General features: G+C 36.8%; 1 protein-coding gene across 1 annotated transcript in view; it reads right to left on the bottom strand.

Annotated features, from left to right (window-relative positions):
- The window catches only part of man1a2 (mannosidase, alpha, class 1A, member 2), a 527,240-nt gene that overhangs the window by 98,334 nt on the left and 403,327 nt on the right, over positions 1-25,579 (bottom strand). The window contains exon 7 of the mRNA XM_028800742.2: positions 23,112-23,206. Coding sequence (XP_028656575.1) covers positions 23,112-23,206 — 95 coding nt within the window. The remainder of the gene's footprint in view (positions 1-23,111; positions 23,207-25,579) is intronic.

The raw sequence follows: 25,579 nt of genomic DNA, 5'->3' as shown, positions 1-25,579 counted from the left end.
TTTTTAAGTTTTAGCTAGACTCAAAGAAACTGTTGACTGTTACTCTTCAGAGGAAGCTCGAGATTATTAAAAAGAAAAAAAATATATCATCTTACAATCTTTAAAACATTAACTGGTCATGCTAAGGACTGCTAATAAGACTACAAAGAAGCAGTATGAAGTCAATATTGCATACCTCAGTTAAAAGAATGCAAAGGGGAATGTCAGCAATGAATGGGAGTTTGACGAAACCTTTAATGCTTGTATGTATTAAGATTAATATAAACACTTTCCCTTTCTTCTTTTGATATTCCATCCATCCATCCATCCATTATCCAACCTGCTATATCCTAACTACAGGGTCACGGGGGTCTGCTGGAGCCAATCCCAGCCAACACAGGGCGCAAGGCAGGAAACAAACCCAAGGCAGGGCGCCAGCCCACCGCAGCTCTTTTGATATTAATATATATTAATATTTGTATATACAGTATATAGGTTTAGAAATTAAAACCATACATTAGTAACATATTCACACCCATATAATTTTTCTTTTTGTTTTAACAATAATAACAGCATACATAAAATATATAGAAATATGGAGTATAAAAAGTATATATTAATAAACTTTATTACCAAAGAAAAATAGAAATTGAGAGAGTACATTAGTAATTGTTCTAACAGTAATAATAAAAGCATTCAATACTGTATATAGAATATTGATAATACAAATGTGTAGTATATTGCAAAGTAAATACTACATATTAGTAACCATTAATAAAAGTATGGGTACAGTTGTGCTTGAAAGTTTGTGAACCCTTTAGAATTTTCTATATTTCTGCATAAATATGACCTAAAACATAATCAGATTTTCACTGAAGTCCTAAAAGTAGATAAAGAGAAACCAGTTAAACAAATGAGACAAAAATATTACACTTGGTCATTTATTTATTAAGGAAAATGATCGAATATTACATATTTGTGAGTGGCAAAAGTATGTGAACCTTTGCTTTCAGTATCTGGTGTGACCCCCCTTTGCAGCAATAACTGCAACTAAACATTTCCAGTAACTGTTAATCAGTCCTGCACATCGGCTTGGAGGAATTTGAGCCCATTCCTCCGTACAGAACAGCTTCAACTCTGGGATGTTGCAGGTTTCCTCACATTAACTGCTCGCTTCAGGTCCTTCCACAACATTTCGATTGGATTAAGGTCAGGACTTTGACTTGGCCATTCCAAAACATTAACTTTATTCTCCTTTAACCATTCTTTGGTAGAACGACTTGTGTGCTTAGGGTCATTGTCTTGCTGCATGACCCACCTTCTCTTGAGATTCAGTTCATGGACAGATGTCCTGACATTTTCCTTTAGAATTCTCTGATATAATTCAGATTCACTGTTCCATCAATGAAGGCAAGCCATCCTAGCCCAGATGCAGCAAAACAGGCCCAAACCATGATACTACCACCAACATGTTTCACAGATGGGATACGGTTCTTATGCTGGAATGCAGTGTTTTCCTTTCTCCAAACAGAACTTTTTGGTTTAAATGAAAAGTGTTATATTTTGGTCTCATCCGTCCACAAAACATTCTTCCAATAGCCTTCTGGTTTGTCCACGTGATCTTTAGCAAACTGCAGCTGAGAAGCAATGTTTTTTTTGGAGAGCAGTGGCTTTCTCCTTGCAACCCTGCCATGCACACCATTGTTGTTCAGTGTTCTCATGATGGTGGACTCATGAACATGAACATTAGCCAATGTGAGAGAAGCCTTCAGTTGCTTAGAAGTTACCCTCTGGTCCTTTGTGACCTTGCCGACTATTACACACCTTGCTCTTGGAGTGATCTTTGATGGTCGACCACTCCTGGGGAGGGTAACAATGGTCTTGAATTTCCTCCATTTGTACACAATCTCTCTGACTGTGGTATGGTGGAGTCCAAACTCTTTAGAGATGGTTTTGTAACCTTTTCCAGCCTGATGAGCATCAACAACTCTCTTTTTCTGAGGTCCTCACAACTCTCTTTTTCTGAGGTCCTCAGAAATCTCCTTTGTTCGTGCCATGATACACTTCCACAAGCATGTTGTGAAGAGCAGACTTTGATAGATCCCTGTTCTTTAAATAACGCAGGGTGCCCACTCACACCTGATTGTCATCCCATTGATTGAAAACACCTGACTCGAATTTCACCTTCAAACTAACTGCTAATCCTAGAGGTTCACATACTTTTGCCACTCACAAATATTTAATATTTTACCATTTTCCTTAATAAATAAATGACCAATTATATTTTTGTCTCATTTGTTTAACTGGTTTCTCTTTATCTACTTTTAGGACTTGAGTGAAATTCTGATGATGTTTTAGGTCATATTTATGCAGAAATATAGAAAATTCTAAAGGGTTCACAAACTTTTAAGCACAACTGTATATAGTAGTTGAAATTGAAAACATACATTAACAATGCACTACTTTTTCTGTTTTTTTTTTTCTTTGGAATCTTTGTGGTTTCTACCATCTCTGCAGGATATTTATGCTGGGAGATGCAGAGACTTATCTCACTCCAGTAACTGTTTATTTGACCTGCTGAAATCAGGCAAACGCTTCAGAAGTATTATGACCAGAAGAGAGAGGCACAGGAGGAGCTTCTGTCCACAGGCCGTAAGACTTATATTGTATCACCATAGATAAATTAAATTAAATTTAAAATGGTAAAACTATTTGTTAACTTTATTGTTGAGTCTCATGGCTGATTACACTGATTCATTAAATGTTTTGTGTGTAAATAAATAAAGAATGTTGAATCTTATTAGTTAGGTTAATTAACTTCTTACCCTAGATGTTTGTCCTACATGAACAGCATTATTATGAAGATCGGTAACTGTCTGTATTTCAGTTTAATCTTTTTTTTGCTGCTCTTGGGGTTTGTGACTATGTTGAGTGTGCCTCGTCTCTTGACACACCAGAAGACTAAGAATGTAATGTCTGATTTTAGCCTCATTTAGGGAGGCAAGATTTGGGGTTGGTTAAGGCGCATGTCTTATTTATTCATGTTTTTGTAAGTTCACTGATTCCACAATCTGGCAATGAAATTAATGAGAAAGATGGAAGTTAAGAGCTTCTTACTCCTTTCAACTAATATCAAAAATGTTTCCTAGAAGGCAGAAGCAGTATAAATCTGATCATTCAACTTTGTAAGCTGGAGCAATAAAGGCTTCAGTTATAACCTTAAGTGAAAAAAGTGTGTTAACATCAAAATTTGAAATCTTTGGTTCACTATACAGGGTGTTTGTATGCCATCGAGTTGGTGAAAGGATGGTTCCTCAGTGTGTGATGCCAACTGTCAAACATGGAGAAGGAAGTGTGATGGTCTAGGGTTTCTTTTGCTTGAGGAAGAGTTAGTGACTTACATTCTAAATCAAAAGAGTTTGGCCGTTATATCGGCAAAAGGTGGCTACGCTTTGATGAATCAAAAATTTGAATAATATTTTGTACACTGAATGATTCCTTGACTTATTTTTAACTGCCATAATTTATTACTGATATTAAACTCTGTACATCTCCATAACAACTGAAAAAACTGAGGTGTTCTAAAACTTTTGACCAGTAATGTGTGTGTGTCTGTGTGTGTGTTTGAGGAGATTTATTTTTCATTAAAATAACAAAAAGCACATAAGAAAACCTACTTCATAGCGGCACAACAATAAAAAAAAAGTGAATGTCCTTCAAAAAGTCAGACAGTACACTCTTACCAAAAAAAGACTTACAACTGAGGCCAAGATTTTTCCATATGAGCAGGGGAACTGCAATTAAATAAATGGGAACTATAATCTCCCAATTTTACTGCATATTTTTATTTGGAAAAATAAATGCTTTGAATAAACTGTAAGTGTAGGGAATATGTGTTCAATCAATTTGCCACTGAAAAACAACTTCTACCTACTGTTGCAAAGTTAACTGTGAACAAAGAGCTCACTCGTCAAACAGAGGAACAGCCTGAAGATGAATTAAAATGCATTCAGATATTTAGGCCAGGCACTGGGAGAGGAGTTTTGCTCTTTTCGTTCTGTACACTCAGTGCTGAACTTTGTCTTCCAAGGATGCACCAATAGTAGACAGGAATATTTCATTGTAAAAATCACCACTTTTCTAACTGCTGCTTAATTTATTCATTGCAAATTCTTTTTACAATGATATGCCTATGAAATTTCTAAATTTAACATGAGGCTGAGGTTAGAACCCTGTATTTTTGTCAGCCACCTGTTCCCAGCTGCATATGCCAAATATAAAGTGCTGTCACAGCTCAATAATTAAACCACACAATAGTCTTTAGAAATATAATAAAAGAGTCTTTTAAAAATAGTGTTACAGTATTTTTTAAATTTCCCTATTGAACTCAACATAAATGAATTTTACAAGATCAGTTATTTTAGAATATGTATTTTTTAGGCATATAAAAAATAAAAGCATAATTGGTAATGGGGTTATTTTGTGAATAAACCTCTTATATTGCAGAGAGTGGTCTGTGGTGGTGCTAGTAACTCAGGATAGGGGCTAGGCTCAGGGTTGGCCCCATACTTTTAGGATTTATTAGTGTTTCTAAATATACTGATAATTGTCCATCAAATCATCTATTCACTAACATCCTTGGATAAAGTATACTATATTATAAATGTAATATATCCAATTATTGTTAGGAAGTTTAGATAATTACCTGAAACAAGTTTTAATAAAATAATCAATTAATCAATGTTTATTTTATATATAGCTCCATTGGACTTTACCTATTAAATATGCCAACATTTCAAACTATGTATTTTATCTCAACATTTTTGTAATTTGAATGTTGATGTACAACTGGTATTTATTGCTGATCTGCCATTTTAGAACCAACAGCGTGTCAGCTTCTTGCTAATTGTGTCTATGTGAAAACCACTCCAGGGTGAATTTGTTTTGCTCTCCAGGTGAGACAAGTCTTAACAAATATGAATAAAACATGCACTTTTGTGTTTACTATACTTAAGTTTCTTAGGCAAAACTGTATTAATGCAACAGGGATGACTTCAGATTAGGAGTATTAATCCCCTCCAAAAAAACAATTTAAAAACATTGCTGTATGAGCCTGACTATGAACTGCAAATGGGTTTAACCTGTTTTTACTTAGTAATTCTGGCAATCTCTCCAGATGGGTGAATCAGACTCATCACTCATGCATTTTCTATGCCCACGTATTCCATTAAGGGATAATCGTGGGGCAAAAGCCAGGACAAGAAGCAAACTTACACCCAGACAAGGGTAAAAGAACAATTCATTACAGAATGCATACACAAATATACACACACATTCACCCAAACTACACCAAGGTGTCAGTCAGATTAACCAGCAACACTTTAAAATACGTGAGAAGATTGGAGTATTAAATGAAGAATATCTTTGAAAAGGGGACAATGTGCAAACTGCGGTGGGCTGGCGCCCTGTCCGGGGTTTGTTTCCTGCCTTGCACCCTGTGTTGGCTGGGATTCGCTCCAGCAGACCCCCGTGACCCTGTAGTTAGGATATAGCGGGTTGGATAATGGATGGATGGATGGACAATGTGCAAAAGCAGACTGTAACTGAACTCTGGTCTCTACAGCTGTGAAGAAACAGTACTAATAACTGTGCTGTCATCTTTGTATTAAAAAATAAGACAGTGAAAATCAACCAAAATACAGTATTTTAAAAATTGTTCACAATGTTTGCAGACTTCAAAAGTCGAACTATAAACAGATTAATAGACAGGATTCTATCCAGGCATCACTGGGTGCAGGACCTAACTCTGGAAGAGGTGCTGGTTCATTACATGACACATTCACATTACGGTACACACACTCATGGGGCCAATTTAGAGTTGCCAAGTGGCCTAACACAAACTTTTTTTTATTATGGGAAGAAATATGGAACACTGAGAAAAAGCCACACAAACACCAGGGGAGTATTCAAACTCCACTCAGTCTTTAAATTAAAGCCATGATTCTTGAAGTACAGGTTATTCAAGAGCATAGTGTTAGCCCATCTGTTTAAAATGTAGATGAAATTTTCCATGATACTTTCTATGATTCGATGATACATTGTCAAGTTATTGTTCAACATGTTTTTGCATTTTAGATTTGCACATTGAAAAGCACTTAATTTTACATTTTATTGTGCCAATATGTGAACTTGCTTGTAAACGTGATAATTTATTCAATTCCAATCTTATTGTTAATGGCGTAATTACAAAATATTACCTCTTATTCATTTAATTCAGTTATTATTTAACCCTAAGCTCATAATTCCCCTGTCATTCTATTGGAATTGTATAAGAAAAACAGAATGCTGTTAAGTGAAACAGTAATCATGCATAGCAGCCTGATGTATAACTGTTATATGCAGCTCTGGTGCCAAGCAATCTTCCTGTCTTCAAACTACATTTTGCCACCAAGAGCTTCTTGATAAATTTCTCTCCATGTGCATTTAAATTCAATTGACTCAAGTGTATAGTACACAGCAACAGTTACTTTGTCTCATGTAATGCATCAACAAGAAGAGAAAACTGTATACTTTAAAACATTTAAAAATAATGGATAAAACAATGTTTAGTTTATAACACCAAGTCATGTCACTTGCAGAAATTCTCAGATGAATCTTCACTTAAGGGGTGTATTGATAAAGGGGACAAGACAGAGGAGAGGAGTCAGGTGGAGAACTTTGTTTCTTGGTGCAAATAGAATTGTTTGCATTTTAACATCAGCAAAACCAAGGAACTGGTTACTGACTCCCACTGCATCTATGTCCAGTCAATATTCAGGGAGTGCATGCAGAGGTGGTCCACTCTTGGTGTTCCACATCAATGACAGGTTGGACTGGTCTCGGAACACAAAGGAACCATATAAGAAAGGGTAGAGCAGGCTCTTTTTCCTCGGGAGACTAAGTTCCTTTAATGTGGGAAGTGACATCCTTCACATTTTCTATAACTCTGTGATGGCTGATATGATGTTCTACACTGAGATGTGCTGGGCTGGTACCATCACTTTGTGGAATGTAGGCTGAGAGACAGAAGAGTGATTGTGCTTGGGAAGTGATGTGTTTATTGTGAGGTGAGGAATGCTTGTTGTAAAGAGTTTCCCACAATAAAACCCTTTGTGTTTAATGAACTAGTGTCCAAGCCTGTTTGTGTTGGGAATTTGGGGAGCTGGAGTGCCCCCGGTGGCCACAATGTGTATTTATTTAGTTGCTTATCTACCTATTTGTGCATTTATTTATTTAAAGAGGTTCTGTAAAAAGCCAAATTTACCCATGGGGACACATGAAGTTCTTTTGACCGCTGTTAAAAGTAGAAGTGATCTTCATAAGAATAGATTGGTTTAAAAGCAGTAAAACAACTGACATCATTTCTTTTAGTTCTTTGCATAAAGGATTTTAAAGATTAACTACTAACTTTTAAAGCTCTTCTTGGAACGACACTAAATTATAACAATGATTTGTTAATGCTTTAACTGATATTGTGGCTTCACAGCCTGATCTGTGTTTCTAGAAATTATCTGTAGGCCTTGCAGTCTTAAAACTTCCTTAAAATTTATATAAACATCTAGAACCAAGTAAAAAATAAGTTAAACTGTTGGTAAAAACAAAGATTTGTTGATCTCTATAATATGACTGCATGTATGGGCATACAGTTAATTTCTATTTGACAGCAAAAAAAGATTAGCCAGATATAAACATTCATATCTAAATAATATTACAAGAGAATGCTAAAAAACCTTCTTACAAACCATATTTACAAAACAAATTTTCCTTGAAAATAGCAGAGCAGCACAGCACGTTCTTTATTAGCCAAAGAGTCAACATCAGCTCATTTATTAATGTCTGAAAGGAACACAGTACATTAACACACAAGCAGTGAAGCTGAATTTAAAATTGAGAATAAATAGGGTTCTTCAACTGTCTTCTAGGGCTCGTGGTTTGTATACCAGTGAAAATGTATCTGGGATCATGGGTTGCATCAGTTAAGCCTACAGATAACAAAATATTGCCAAAGCCACTTAATCTAATTTAGGGTTTTTGTGTGTGTTTGGAGGTGGGCTGGAGACTATCCTTTTAGCATCATTAGCCCTGGATGGGGTGGTCGTGCATTGCAGGACCCATTCATGCACAATGCACTTACAAAATTAGAATTACCCAAACACAATCGTTTATGGGATTTGGGAGAACAAAACCCATACAAACACAGAGAATATAAAGACAGCCGGTGGGAATGGAATTCTAACTCAAGACCATGGATGCACAGTACATTTCAGACTCCAACAATTCAATGCATTAAGTTGCCTCCTAAAGTGTTTTATTAGTGTTATTAGCACTCATATCTCTGTACTGCATTCTTGCAGCTGCTTTTAGTTAGGGGTAGGATATCTAAATAATGAAATGATTTCTTAGAATGTTATAGACCAAAAAAAAAAATAAAACAACACTATGTGGTCTTCACTGCACAAAAGCATTATATTCAATGTTTTTATGTGTCAGAAAGCTTGACAAATACTGCCGTAGCATACACCATGTTGTTAGTAGGCCTTTCACAAATATATAGGGAGTTGATAACTAATTTGCCCTCAGAAATGATCACAATAATAAGACCATGAATTGAAAAGATGTAAAAAGTACACTGCTGGGGATGCTGGCACATACACACTGTAGTATGTATAAAAGTTGCTGCTGCTGAATGTTTACACAGAATGGCTTGTCCAACTTAATCCCATAGATTCTTGACTGGACTGAGATCTAGTGACTAGGAAGACTGAAATAAACATTTGCTGATGGTATACCAACTTCTAAAGGAAAGGATGAACGTGACAGATTATGGCACCACCACTGTGCTTAGCTATCAATAGGCTGCCTGTAGCCTCGTTCTTACCTGGCAAAAAATATACCTGAATTTTCTGAACCCTTTCATTGAATGTCTTTTTCTGAATAAATGGCCACTGTTGTCCTGATGACGCTTAGGTGATGGACTATTCAACCTATTTTCTGACACTCATTTGTAAACCTCCAGCAGTTCTTCTGTTTATGATACACTTACTCTATCGCATCTGTCAGTGACTAAACGGTCTTATTCAAAGCCAGTTAAATCCTTATTCTTCCCGATTATCTTTAAGAACTGACTGCATACACAAAATTCAATTCGATAAAACCAATTTTATACATATGTATATTCATACATATATACAGTAGACCCCTGCAAAGACAAGGTTCAGGGTTCGCAGCCTCAGTCATTCGCGGATTATTCCTTAGAACCTAACTAATAATTGTTAGTGCAAACTGCAAATATCCTCCGCAATTTTTATGGTATTTCTCGTGGCAATACTGCACTGTAGAGAGAGCAGGAAGCAACTGTAAAGAAAAACGCGACTTGGGATGGTGAAAGTAGCCAATAGAATTTGAAACTGCAACTCCCAGCAGTCCCTGCAGTGGCTCTGATTGGTCTTCTGCTGAGGGTGCTGGGGCTGTTGAGGTCAAAGGATGTCAGCGCGGCTTTTAAAAAGGGGGCCGGTAACCAAAAGCAAAAAAAAAAAAAAAAGTTTTTGTAATTTGTGATTCAAGTTCCTGTTTGTCTGCCTTCTGTTGGGTTACCTGTACTTATTCATTTTGTCCTGGATCGTTTCGTGCGTCTGGATTGTCTGCCTATGTACATGAGGACTGTAAGTGGATTCATGGCCATCCTGCAAAGAAAGAAGTGCTCCTGAACCCGTCTTCACCATTTCAAGAACTACCGGTAGGACTATCTTTACATTCCCATTCAATGTGTGGATCTCTGGACTATCTATTTTCATCATTACATTTCATCTGTTGCCATTTTCATGATTTACTGTGTGTTTAGTTTGTGCTTTGTTGTATTTAATGTGTAATCGCCGTAAGGGGAACAGTGGTGGTATTGTTGTTTTCTTATTTCATTTGTTTTCATTACATTCTTTATTTGCTGTTTGATTACCGGTTTGCTTTGTTTTTGCCTGTTTGTGAGTGCGCACAGGTCGGGTGCGTCCTTGGAATCTCCACCATAAAAATAAATAAATCACTCTCTTCTCGATTGCGGCTTCTTGCGTCACGCTACACTTACTTAAAAGCCTGAACCGCAGCTGTCCTTTTTGGCCGATTGCTTTGTTTTTCTCTCGTCCCCTAGACATTCTCTGCTCCTGTTGGGGGTCCCACTCCCCTATGATGTTTGTTATTCTTTAATCGATAACTAACTGCATACTGAGCTCCTTTTACTTCTGAAAGATACATGTTTGTTTGAAGTGTTTGAATAAACTTCCTGTCTCTACAATCTCCTGTGTTTCTGTGCAATTCTGTGACCCAAGCGTGACACCCTGCAGCACTGCCCCTGGGATTAAGCCGCTGCACTAGACTAGCCTGGTAAGCGTCAGCGTTGGCCTCTGTGTGCTTGAGTGCAGCCAGTTTAAGCGCAGTTGGCTCGGTGATTTACATCCATGGCATCAGTTCCACTTGGTACATATTGCTCCAGTAGTTTTTTTAAATAGATTTACAGTTCATTAGCAGTGTGTATAATAATTAGTGTTGCAGTAATTGTGATGCTCTTTGCATGAAAAAATGTGTTCCATTAAAATTTCACTTTTTCTTTGTGAATTGTGACGTTTACTTAAAGTGCAGCAAAAAAGCATTTGGCCTCCAGGGATGCATTAACCCCCAAGTATGTGGCAGTTTAAGGGTTAAAGCCCCAAGATGACGCCGAAACGAGCTGCACCATCTAAGGCTTCTGGCAATGAAAACGCGCTTGCATGAATTACAGTACATATAGCGGTAACATCGGTATTTTACATTCTAGCACTGCGGGAGACATAGCAGTACAGTATACAGGTTTACCTTTACATTCTTTATTTTTAGGTAATGTATTAAGCTGAGTTTGAAATTAAATTGACTGGTTTACATTTATATATATCTTTTGTTTTTATTGTTTGTACTGTGCTGCCTTGTGCTGTCTTACCTACTTTCTGTGTAAGAAGTGAAATGTTTGTAATGTCTGTATGTTGTCTTGCGTGCACTTGTCTTTTATGCACCTGTCTTTTATGTCTGCACATTGAGCCTGGAGAAAAGCAATTTCGTTCAGCTATGCATCTGTTGTTGTACTGTTGTATGGTATGAATACAATAAAGTTCACTTACTTACTTACATACTTACTTAAAGTGTTTTGGGGGCATATTTAGGATTTAAAGTATGAAAATAGGCATTTTTTTTAACCACATCCAAAATATTCGGTTTTTCACAATTCATGGGTGCTCTAGAAACGTAACCCCTGCGAATTTTGGGGGTGCACTGTACTGCTATTACATAACAAAAGATTTTTGCCTCAGCTAAAACATTGTTTAGGTTGAATGAATTGTGTGATATGTTGTGTACTTTAAACATGTAACTTTCCTTGGTACCATCCACAGATTTTAGGAAGATTTGCTACTTGTTAGTTGGTTTTCTATGTCTATGAAAGCTTAAAAATGTCTTATCTAGTCAGAGTGGCTCAAGTACAATGGAGAGTTCAATTGCCTCTCTCCCACAGATTTGTTGAATAATTCAGTATGTATACATTGAACCCTTTGCAGACTGACTTTGGAGCATTTATATAAAAACAATCCAGAACAATATTTCTCTAAATTCTTTGTGCAATATATCTTTTCTATTTGCATAAATTCCTTTCTGAGAAGCAGGCTTTACGGGACGTGCTTGAGAGAGGAAGCTCTGGTGAAGAGAGCTTTAAATACACACGGATACAAAGGAAAAGTGCTGAAGGTCCAGACACAGCAAGAGATAGCAAATATTTTTAAAATATTTTATTACCTGACTTCAACAGGTAGTGAGGCTAGTAAATATATCTATATTACTAAACGAAGGTTGTATATATGCATGGATGCCAGAGGTCAGACGCACCCAAGCGCACGCGCACTGCGCCTCAGAGTCAAACCCAGCGGCTTCCCAGACTCAGTAGGTGGCGCCCAAACAACACAACACAACCTGTAAACTAAACTTCAGGTCACAATACAACTGCCACCCGAACATGAATGTGTACACCACCGCATATACAACCTTCGTTTAGTAATGTTTACGAAGGTTGTATATATGCACGGATGCCAGACACAACCCGTGCCGAAAGCGCACGCGCACTCGCACTCGCACAGCGCCCCAGAGTCAAACTTAGCGGCATCCCAGAGTCAGTAGGTGGCGCCCAAACAACACAACACAACCTGTAAACTAAACTTGAGGTAAAGCGTGTACGTCAACAAGTTACCATGGTGACATATTTAAACATAGACATAGAATAACTAGACGCCGCATGACCTGCTGCATCGTACGTCAACGTCATCGCCATATTGCGAGTGGCACTGCTGTGGAGTGAAGTAATGATGTGCTGCTTGGGATTGTACAAACCACTGTACGCTCCAAACCAGATCCCGGGGGATTACATTTCATAGGTAAGGCTGAACAATTGTTTTGGTTATATTTGGCCATTAGAAAATCCCGTTTTATAATCTTTACTTTAGCTAAGCCAGGCTAAGCTAGCAAAGTTTATGTATTTATGTGCTCAAGTGAGCCTCCAAACAAAGTTTTGGCTAAACGTATTTAGTCACTAACTATGTAGATTGTTGTTAGCTGCTAACATTTCTCAAAGAGCACATTGAGGAAACACAGTTTGAAATTGACATCCATCATTTTATGCTCATGTCTTTAGTTCTGTCTGTCTTCCACAAACTAAGGCTGCACCATATTGCCAGACTGAATACTCTCAAATTACAGGATCTGAGTGAGCGAGAGGAGTGTAAGTCTGTAGGAGATCAGTGAGGTTGTGGAGAGCTTTAAATGTTAAGAGCGGCATTTTGTATTGTATTCTGTAGTTAACAGGGAGCCAGTAAAGTTGAGAGAGAATCGGTGTAATATGTTCAGTGGATTTAGAACAGCAGGATATTATCCTGGCAGCAGAATTTTGAAGAAGTTGTAAGCAATGGATAAGTTTTTTTGGGATGCCAGATAGAATAGCATTACAGTTATCTATACGTGAGGTGACTTGGGCATTAACCAATACTTCAGTACTGTGTTGCGTAAGAACAGGATGAAGTCTAGAAATGTTTTGAAGATAGAAGAAGGCAGTCCCTGAAATGTTACTTATATGGGAGGAATTATTTAATAATAATAATTATTATTATTTAATAATTGCCATTATTAGTGTATAAATTGATATAAATAATTGAATTTAAACGATTCGCCAAAATCTGTTGTATGTAAATGATACTGTTTTAAACGTTATTGTTTTTTCATCAGAAAACCCAGTTTCCACGTCTACCTGTATTAGTTTAAATGACACTTTTGCCACTCGCAATAAGGCTGACGCTCTCACGTATCGTGTTGACTGGGAAATACAGTGAATGCGGCGTCTATCTACAGTATATATGTCTATGTATTTAAACTTGAGGTAGTGGTGACTACTGACAGTGCCAGCAGTCAGCTACTCCACAGTGCCAGCGGTCAGTGTTCTCCACTCCACAGTGCCAGCGGTCAGTGTTCTCCACTCCACAGTGCCAGCAGTCAGTGTTCTCCACTCCAAAGTGCCCGCAGTCAGTGTTCTACACTCCAAAGTGCCCGCAGTCAGTGTTCTCCACTCCAAAGTGCCAGCAGCTACTCCACTACACAGTGCCAACAGTCAGTGTGCTCTAATCCACTGTGCCAGCACTCAGTGTGGCAGCTGTCACTGTGGCTTATTTGAATCACATTAAGGTAATTCAGTGTTAAAAGTAAGTTCAATTATGATTCCTAACAGCAAACAACTTCTAGCTAACAACACACCCATAGAAAAACAAAAACGAGACTGCATGGATAAAAACAATGAACGAAGGCACCTACAACGCGCTTCTGAAACACCAGAACCAAAGGAGTCATGGCTCCAAAAAGAAACAGCTTTAGTACAAATATATTTATTTAATTAAATGAAAACTTTCCCAGGACGCTCCCACCCTCCATGATTTTTCATCCCTACAAAGATCGGAGGGAAAAGAAAGTAATTGCCATTCTTGGATTTGCGATTCTTTAGAGAATCGGGGGTTTACTGGTAAATAGAGATTACATACAAATTTCCACAACATTCAAAGCTTCAAAATGCAGTATTTCCATATTCTATTTGCACTCAGTTTTAAATAACATGATTTAATTAAACTTCATTCCAAAACATGTATTTTATAAACTATACTAATGCAGTTTGAGTATTCCTAATATGAAATTTCAAAATCTGAAATACTCCAACATTCAAAACATTATGAGTGCCACCTGCATTACATCTACATTTTTTTTTTTTACTGCTGGGCAGATGTAAACAACATATGTACACAGTGCAAACAGATTTATTTATTGTGAGTTTGGGATGTCATCTTGTCCCCTGTGATACACTGAATGCTACAAAGCTATGAGGCATGATTGACGACTGGGGATGGGTCCCCTGTGAAAGAAGACAGTGAACGCCACAAAGCACCATCACTTGATCAACTATCGGGGGAAGCCCTCCCTAACAAAGTATCATGATGTGGGATAATGTGCAACAATTGCAATACACTGCATGGGTGGCTGGTGAGCCAAACAATAATATCTACACAGTCGCAGTTCAAAAGAGTTGCACAGCATCCACAAAAAAAAAAAAAAAGGATGCCACAAGTGTAAAATACCACATCTTAGATCAGATTTACGGAAAGTTGCATATGCACATTTTGGTTCAATGCAAATACACATCATTGGCCCTCTTAACAGGGAACTAAAATAGAGTCTGTTCACTATATTCATCACTTTTGAGATTTAATAAGTTTGTCATGTCAACACACATTATAATAAGGACTTGGTGAAATGAATTATTATATAGGTAAGTATTCATTTAGCTAATTTGGCTGAATTTCCCTACTTGATCAAATGTGTCCCGAGATATCTCATTATGTTACGCAAATATTTAAAAATTTGAAAATAAACAAAATATATCTGGTTCCATGCATTTCAGATTAGGGTTTCTCAATCTGTATATGCAATTGCATTCTATTATTTCTGTTATTTTTGTATACAACTCACTGTTACAAATAAAATGTTCAGAATGGAGTGAACACTAAATGTTTCACAATCTTGGTAAAATTTCATAGGTAAACAAGCTATCCCTAATGGACAAAAATAATGGTGGAGAAATTATTCTACAAACATCTTTGCACTCTTTTATGGCCCACACTATAATAAATACAGGTGGAATCCCATAGTAACGAAATTTATGGGACCATAAAAATATTTTGTTATAATATAAATTTTGTTTATAACGAATATGGGAAAAATATGTATAGTATTGTGACCAGGGTCGCCCACGACTCACCATCTCTTAATGGCAGTAGTGCAAGGACAGCTCCATAGTTGCTCTGTTGCGTCTGGTAAACAGTAAACCAACAACTATCAATCACAGGACACTGTTACGGATATACTGTATCCACATTCTCATAGGCTGAGCCAAATTAGGGTTGCCAATTAACTTAGAAATCTCATCACTGAAAAAACTGGCATGTCTGTAAAACATCGATCCATGTAAACTGGACAATGTGTTAACTACACAGACAGTGACCACATTGCAACATAAACCCTGATACCTGCGCCTCGACAATAAGTGATAAAAAATTAGACAAAAAAAAAACAGTAAAAAGCTATTAACATTGATCTGTACATGTATGGTATTTGTATGTAATCAATGAAGCAACTTTTGTTATATTTATTAAATGAGCTTTACAAAAACCAACTATAGGAACAACCACCAATCAAATCACTCATGCACGCAATTTTGCAATATTTAAATGTTCTGTACATTACCATAGCAGTGTACATAATTTAATAATCAAGCCACAATCTATTCTCAATATTCTAAGAAGTAAGACACTTGCCTAACACAAGTGTTGCATACACTGAATATATAAAATAGTATAAATTGACATATTGATCCCCCCACATCAAAGTAGCATCAGTCATCAGAAAAGATGGAGCACATTACATCAAACAAACACAAATGCAATTTTAATGAACTCTCACTTTTATCTATGTCAGCGTCCAGCTGTGCAGGTGCACACAATGTTGTGACAATGCATTTGATTAATTTTACAGCAATATGATAACAGAAAAGCAACAAAGAATGCACCTCAGTTTCCTAGTAGTTTCTAGTGACAGAATAATAGTATTAGCTTTTTAATTAACGATCAACACAAATTTTGATGGTGGATATGTTTTTTTCTATTATGATGATATTTTTGGTTGACTGAGGCAGAGTAAGAGCAGAAAAGGTATTTTAATCATAGTAGGTAGGATACAAGTGCAATCATATATTAATATCCATTAAATGTTGAAAGGGAATTCCCACCACTGATTAGTTTCAGTGTGCTAGAAGTAAGCTCACATTTAGAGGCATGTGTTTGACGACACATCATGATCGTTCCACATATTCAACTTAAACTTCTCAGCTTCTATGCTAAACACTTATATGTAGAATTCTGGAAGGATAAACCCATGTGGTTGCACTCCGTACAGTTGTTAAATCCCTTTTATTTACTGCATGCTAAATATACTATGAAAACTCTGTGTCAATCAAAGGTTCTACAACTAACCATTACTGTTAGCATGGCCTCTAAGACATTATATCAAGGAGCTCCTTAACACTGCTGATTAGGGCTAGGGCTAGGTATTGGCACTGATGTCCCAATTCAATTATGATTTACAACCCGATTCGATTCAATATCAATTTTATCTTTATTTAATTATCATGCACTGATATATTTGGAAGTGTGTTCTTTCTCAGAGATTACTTAACAATGCATTAAGAACATTAATACAATGATTTGTTTGAAGGGTGTCTTCATAGCATATGCATAAGCATGAAATGACATTTAAGAATCAGGCACGCATTCAAAGTTCACCGTAATATAGCAAACATATCTATCACCACATCAGAAGTCATACATATTATGGGGGGCTCCTTGTTTTGATACAATTCAGTGACATCTACTTTATAAAATACCGATATCATCTAGCATAGGGCTGCACGATTAATCTTTCTTTTTTCTCATGATAACGATATTTATGACCCACGATCAGTTAATAAATATCGTCGCGATTTTACAGTATAAAGACCAAACTGTTTTTTATGGGCTGAGTTTACGGATTGGACTGCGTCACTATGACGTTACTGCGTCTAGATTGCAAGCGCTTTCTGAAGCAGTAGAAGTCAATAGCAGCAATAACAGTCAGTCAGAATAAACATATGATGGCGGAGCAACGTGCAGAAGTGCAATCGTTAGTTCCTAAAAAGGGGTCATACTCAGTTGTCTGGAACTATTTCGATTTCGAGGAATGTGATGTTGATCAGGTACGAGTCTTGTGCAAACTTTGCTCCTGTTCCGTCCAAACGTCCCAAGGTAACACAACAAACCTCATCAACCACCTTAAAAGCCACCACAAAGTACATTATCAAGAATTTCAACGACTGAAGGCACAAACAGCAACAACAAAAAATTACCAGCCATCCACAACACAGACAACAATATCAGGGACATTGTTCAACGCAATACCATATCTGTCTAGCCAGTACCGCCGCTCCCTATACGCAGAGTACGCAGTCTGCGTAGGGCACCAACTCCCAGGGGAGCACCATTCCAGCTGCTCAAAAAAATCGTTTTTATATATTATAATAATAAATTAATATTAATAATATACATATACAAATAAACAAAAATATAAACGTATATATTGCATTTTACGGTGAACGCAGAGTAGGCTAAGCACACGTGATGATGCGCGCGCCCTCACCTCTGTACCCAAATCTCTGGATTGCTCTGCGCATAGCAGTGACGCTCCCTGTAACTGTTGCCTCTGCTGAGCGAAGTTTTTCTAAAATGAAGCTCATCAAAACGTACTTGCGCTCATCTATGGCACAAGAGCGCATGAGTGGCCTGGCAATTGTCAGCATCAACTCTGAATTAGCAAAGGCTTTATCATATGAAGAGCTCATTTACGACTTTGCCTCAAGAAAAAGCAGAAGTGTGCCTTTGTAAATTTTGAACTTTGGAAAGCTCCAGCAGATGACAGTGTTGATTTTATTTCAGTTTATTATTGTTTATTTTATTTATTATAAATGTTTTATTTAAAGTGTAATTTTAGTTTGTATTTTTTGCTGTAGAGCTACAATTGTAATTTATAAATGATACAATTTATTTATGAATTTACTTTTATTTGAATAAAGTTCTATTTTGGCCCCTATAGTAGGTGTTTTTTTTATTATTTTATTTTTACTTCCGTAATATTTGGGGGAGGGGGCACAAAAGTAAATTTCTGCTTAGGGCACCCATTTGGCCAGCAGCGGCCCTGTGCCTAGCTCGCAAAGACACCGGGAAATAACAGAGGCGATCACGTACCATATAGCCAAGGATATGTGTCCAATAACCACCGTGAGCAGTGAGGGGTTTAACAAAATGATCGCAAAACTTGATAAAAGATATAGCATTCCCTCACGCAACCATTTTTCCAATGTTGCGCTGCCCTCGCTGTATGCGAAATGCCGAAAAGAAATAGAAAGAGAAATTCTCAGGCTCGGCCTTGAATATTTTACTGCCACGACCGACTTATGGTCAAGCAGAACTGCGGAACCGTATTTGAGCTTGACAGTTCATTTTATTGACAGCGAGTTTGAGATGAAAAGCAAGCTTTTACAAACTTCGTTTTTCCCACAAGACCATACAGCGGAGTTTATTGCAGTGGGCCTCAAAGAAGCGATGTCCGCTTGGGGCTTGGTGGAAGAAAGACTTGTGTGCATCACAACGGACAACGCAGCTAATATGATTAGGGCAGCATCTGTGAATAACTGGCCGAGGCTACACTGCTTTGGTCACAGACTTCATTTACCAAAGGAATAATTGTCATTATTAATCGTGATAAAAATTTTGAGCAAAATAATCGTGATAATCATTTTTTCTGTTATCGTGCAGCCCTAATCTAGCAAATACTACTATTAAAAATAACTAAATATTGCTTCTTAAATAATAAATGTTTTTCAGTAACGTATTAGCCAAATTTATGCCCCTATTGGACATTTTAAACTAATCTTTGAATTAGTCGAAATTAAAGAAACAAAGGGATGATTTGTGTCTTTCTATAAGTCTGTGTAAAGTTGCACATGAGCACATATAGTTGCTCATGTGCAAGTGTTGCATTAATCAGTCTCGAAAAAGCGCCCTTTTACTTCTCCTCAGACTAAAAAAGGAAGTGTTTTAAAACAAGGATCTGGTATTGAGGCTTGTTGACAGCGGAATGGAACATAACATACAGACAGACACCATGACTGACAACTCCACTGAAATGATCTGTGTAGTACAGCTTATAGAACTACTTTATGTCAGCTGCTTTGCGCACAGGCTCACTTTGGTATCACAGGCTGCTCTAAAAATTCCAGCAATTACCCGCATGCTTGGCAGGGTGAGGAGTGGTGCAAACAGTTCCACCATAGCAGTATAGCTACTGCAGCCATGTGGTAAAAGAGAAGCAATGTTAATTGCACTTGCCAACACACAAACTTGTGACTGATGTAACATAAGGAAACAGTGCACTGGAGATACTGGAAAGGTTTCTGGAACAACGGCCAGCATCTCAGGGACTCTGAAAACCGTATATGCAGCAAGGTGGCTCCTGGTGTGCTGGCATGCAGTGAGCTTGTCTGCAAAACAGCCGCCTCAGTCACCCAGTCATTTGTAACGTAATGACATGTGATCGTCAAATAGGAAACAGCTGTCACAAGTTACAGCTATTCTCTCCACTGACCTGAGAGACGTGGCAATGCTTTGCATAAGATCTTCATAAAGCCTAGGTACAATGAATTCACTCTTTTGCTTTCCTGCTGGTATGGAACACAGCGGTTCTAAAACCTGTATCATTTATTGAAGGCCCTCGTTGTCAACAACAGTGTAGGGTCTCATATCTTTACAGATATAAACTGCTATAGATTACTTTTTGGGCACAAGACGAATTAAGCTAGCAGTTAAACGCAGTCTGCACTGAAGATTGTTTAGGCTCTGCTTGTTTTGATGTTGAATGGGAAAACATTTCTGGGTGAAGTTGAGATAAGTAATGTCTCAAATTTGTTATGTAACCACAATACTTAACTTCTGAATTGCACAGCTTACATATGGCTTTGCTTTTAATGCAGCTGTGCTTTACTGATGCACTATTTGAATCCATAGCAAGTCCACACACTTGATTTAACTGTCAAAGATACTGATTTCAGTTAAGGAGGATATGCCACATTGTTCCAAGTACTATATGTAGATCTTTGCTTGTCTTTGTTTAGTGTCGAAGATGCTGCATTCAGCTAAGGAGGACATGCCACTTTGTGCGACGTACAAGCAGTAAAGCTCTTTTTCCATAGAAAGCCTTAATAGGTGCATAAAGACATCTGCTGAATCAGATGCCAAAAATGAAGATAAGAAAAAATCTACATACAGAAATAGACCAGGATAGAGATCCACTAGATCAATCTTAAGACTTTAAGAATCAATATCAAATTGTTTAAATGAAAAATCAATATTTTTACCCATGCCTAATGTTGATAGTTCTTCAGCCGCTAGGTTAAAATTAAATAATAGTAAAATAATTTACAGCCCTCATTGTCGTCTTCTTCATTTTTTTCCCGACTTCTTTGTGGGGTTGATGTGCCTGATCAACTTTCTTCACAGTGCTCAGCTCTGCACCTCTTCACTAGTCAAGCCCTTTTCCTTTAGATCTTCTTTTACTTTTTTCCACCCACCTCTGCTATGGCCTCCTTCATCTTCACTTCCCTGTACTTCCATTCCTATCACTCTTTTGCAAGTCCTACTGTTTAATCTGCACAATGTACATATCTTTATAATAAAAAACAAACTCATTAAAGCTAGACTTGCTTTTAGACAAACATAATTTCATTACTGTATATAGTCTAGTACTGGATATTACTGACATTTAAGTATTGCAGAAATTTGATGAAATTACAGTAACCTAAATAGTGAAGAGTTGACCAAATCAAGATGTGTCCTGCTCATCTTTTGATAAACCTGCAAAGGTAAACCACTAGGAATGTTGGGCTTTAAATACTATAGTGCTAACAGAGACAGACCAAGAAAATACATTATAAGACAACAACTTTTTACTAGAATCATGCCAGTCAAAACTGGCTAAAATAACCTGAGTCGTGATCATGGCAGAGCACAACATAATTGGTTAACTACATCTTCTGTAAGGGGCTCAGTAAAAAAAAAGTGGCCCCCTGATCAATAAACTGTGCTCAGGATAGAACTTTTTTTAAACTGTGAGCAAGATATTCCACAACATGGACATTTTTTCACCTTTTTTGTGCTGAGAATGAGCCATTGAATGTGATGTGTTGTGTGTTCTGAAGTGTGACAAAATTAAACTTTAAATGATACTGACACCTGGAGGTAAAGCATAATGAGTATGTGACCAAACTTAGTGAAGTTTTTGAAAACAAACAGATTACAACAGAACGAGAGGGAGAAAAAAACAAAAATACTAAATCAGCTGACAGATCCTACCATGTAGCACAGCTTACAGCAAAGCCTTGAAAGCCTCATATACTTGTGGAAATTTAATTTTGCCAATGGCAAAGGAAATGCTAAGTTTTACGTTAGGGGAGAAGGCCAGCAAGCAGCTAAATGTTATATTACTTGCAGACAACTCTGTTCAACCAAGGATTAATGAAATAGCACACAATGTAACTCAGCAGCTAAAAGGGTTACAATAGGGATGTTTTTATAAAGTGCAACTGGATGGATCAATGGCCATTCCAAACTTCTTCAAAATCATGTATTTTTTATTAGACCTAAAATTTGACTCTCAAATGTTTCTATGATTTCGAGTAGCTCGCTAAATCAACTTATCATTCAGATATTTTTAGTCAATTAAATGGACTCAAATATGGTCTTCAAAGTAAACCAGTAATGGTTGCTATAAGTCCAAAGTTAAATAAAGGCTACAATAAAGAAACTGGAAATGTGGGCCAGATATATCAGCCAGTCAAACCTTGACATATTTGAACATTTGTCTGATTTTTTTTAACAAAAGAACAAATGCAACATCCTGCTTCAGTTACTAAAGTGATCACAGAGCACCTACAAAATCTGTGTGATAACTGTGCAACTACATTCCAGCTCCAGTTGTTCATCTCAGCTGGACTAGAAATCTTTAATAAATCTATGTGAAGATGCCCTGAAAAATCTGAGCAAAAAAGGAGCAAGACAGCCTAACACACTTATCCTGTGACAGTGCATTGAAACTGATTTTTCACAGAATTTCTTTCCAAATTTTTGGCCTCATGTTTCATCAGAGTATCCTGATTTACCACAAAAAGCAATGTCATTTTTCATACTGCTTCCAAAAGAATTTCCTTATGTTACTGAATTTCCTGCACTGGTTGCACTAAAGACTAAATACAAGAGTAAACTCAACATGGAGCCAGACCTCTGCCTTCAGCTTTCCTCTCTGCAGCCTGAAATCCAGCAATATAATAATATTTGCTTGCTTTTTATAATGCCTATGGTAATTATTGTGGAAGGTTTGCTTCTTAACATCTTAATAGGCACAAATAGGCTACTCAACGGTACTTATAAAAAAAAAATATTAGGTGTGCTTTTTGACAAAACAAATGTTATTCTCATCCATGAATGGGCTGCATACTTTTTTATGGTCAGCCAAGGGCTCCCTGAGTTGTAAAAGGTTGTGAACCTCTGACCTATAGCCACCTAAAGTCAAGAAGGATATGGTAAGCTTACAAGCATCAAAAAGGGTCTCTACCATGCAATAATCTGAAATAAAATAAGGCATTCATAAGAATTTACAGATGAAATCATAAAAACAGGAGTTTCTGATTTTTATATAAAAATAAAGCACTCACTTATCTTTTGGAAAAATGGTCTACTTCTACTGATATCAGGAATTATATCAACACTACAGAGGGCTAGCTGTAGCAAAGCCACTGGCATGTTCAGCAAATTTTAAGAGAGTGACAGTCCCTTCAGACACCAATGAGCTCTACTCACCTTTTTAAATTAACCATTGCCCAGGGTATGCCTGTTGGTGTGTTAAATGCAGGAAGTAGTTTTTCAGCAAGTTGCACAGCTTTAATCTTGAAAACCTGAAAGAATAAAAAGGAAAAACTGTAACAGGCTAGTAATAGTTGAACAGTGTTACCAAAATGAATGAATGGTTTTTAAACTGCAGTCTCTTTTAAGTGAATTTAACACCTACACGAGGTATTGGTAATTCTGCTTACTGTCCACCTGCCTGGTTAAACTCCCAGGAGGCTTAGAGCTGCTGCAAGCCTCCAGCGAGCCTGGGGAGGTGAGTAAGAGGCTCTCCTCTTTCATCTTTTGTACAAAAAATGTACAATGTCATTGAACTGTGGATTTATGATATCTGTATGTGAATTTGTGGTTACCCATGCTGCTTTATAAATCATTCAAATCTAGATTCTTTTTTAATGCTGTGGAAAATTCTAACCTTTAAAACTTCTCATATTTTTGATCAATCCAGACGAGTTTATTGATCAATTATCCCCTTCCATGTTTTAGTATGGGCTCACAGAAAGATACAGCCTATTCTGGCAGTAACAAAGATTAAGGAATATATAAACCCTGGATAAGAAAAAGCTTTATGTTTGAGGATACTCAGGAATACTCTCATACTCACTGATAAAGTACCTGACAAATACAGACTTGCCCCAACCGTCATGTCTTCAGAGTACAAGAAGAAATAAGATGCACTGATCCAAGTATTATTTATACATTGCAACAAAAATGTTCCAAGCAAAAAAAAAAAAAAAAAAAACTCACTTTTTGACAAGCAAAAAAAAAAAAAAAATAGAATAACAATATTACTAATTTTCTACATAGCAGTTTTAGTTCTTGTTGAAGCCACTTTTTTTTTTTTTGAGTCATAACTCTGCTTGAATACCTCTGTACCAACACATTAAACTAAAAGCTGACAAAGTTTCTCCATTGTCACACCAGATCAACGCTCATGTCAATTTCTTCTTTTTTTTTGCTGATAGCAGCAGGCTATGGTGAAGAATTTTCCATTTTTGTTTTCCTAGTTTCTGTTCTAACCCAACATTAATTACTGATGAAAACCATGAAAATGATAGTATAATACATTGATGCTGTCAACATGCTTAATAGACAATGTGCTATTAGGTTATTAACAAATATAATGTTTCACTTTTTCTCCTACCCAGAGCTGCAGAGTTGCTTTACAGAGCTCAAAGGATGCACAATGTGAGTTGTTGTTTTTTTCATACCATACTACTATATGTAAAAACTTGGTATATTGCTGTTGGATTATTAGTCAAGCCAGCCAATAAAATAAAGAGCATTTATGGCCTGTTCTGGTTGTCTGATTTCAATACTATTTCCTTTTTAAGGCAAGTGTAACAGGGACAACAACAGCATCATACATGAATCAAACTAGGACTGAAAAATTGAGTATTTCAAGTAATGATGATACATGATTTGTAAAGCTTTATAACATTTTATTAACAAGCAATTTAATTATAAATACTGCAGCATTTTCTGTACTTTAGTAAAACAATGATGCCAAGTTTCTCTCCTTCAATGTCTGTTGCTTTTCACATCACTAACTGGTTCTATGCATCCATTCATCCATTCTAAACAAGCTTTCAACTACTACGGGATTGCTGGGTATTTATCCTGACCCTTTCTGTAGCTATTTTCCAGAATGGACCACCTCCCTCAGTCTGTATAATACTTATCTTAAATATTTCTGCATGTAAAGGAAGACTGGAAAACTTCTGAACTGAACAATCCCCATTAGGAATGGAGGTAAGGCCAACAATCTTTATCGCAATATAATTAAAAATTATGATCTCAGTTATGGTAAATATCATGGTACAATCAATGAGCATATACTTTTCAGACTGGATCCAGTTTAGATGCTTCTGTTGGCCTAAATTTCACAGTTTAACACTGGGTAGTGAAGATTCTTCTCATTAAGACCATTTTTTGATCAGCTTAAGTAATTCCAAAATATCTTTATTGTGAAAAATAAATAACTGAACAAGAAAAAAATAAACATATATGGCACATGGCTTTTAAGACACAGCATCTTTGAAAATGTGCACTGTATAGACTATACAGTTCAAAATTAAACAAGACTGACAATAGAAGGTAAGTATTCAAAGAGATATTCTTCCCAATTCCTTTGGTTCTCCACTGAACAAAAAACAAGCAAGCCTAACTAGACCTTAATATTGTCTTTCAAAACATCTTTGTGAACATGAAGAAAAACTATATAAAGACAAACCAAAGAAAAATTACATTTACATATCCTGAATACTGCCTCAGCAGAGTTCATCAAAAACAAAGTTCTACAATATAGCAACTAAAGAAAGTTTTCACACTTATCGCAGTAATGAAATTAAGTGATCTTAAAAGCATACTTTTCAATTTTCAAAATCTTCTTTCTACAGAAATTGATGTTGGTTGACAAGTTT

Source organism: Erpetoichthys calabaricus, chromosome 4, assembly GCF_900747795.2.
Source record: "Erpetoichthys calabaricus chromosome 4, fErpCal1.3, whole genome shotgun sequence".
NCBI lineage: Eukaryota > Metazoa > Chordata > Cladistia > Polypteriformes > Polypteridae > Erpetoichthys > Erpetoichthys calabaricus.
Note: the sequence above shows the minus strand (reverse complement) of the source record. Positions and strands in the feature narration are given on the sequence as shown.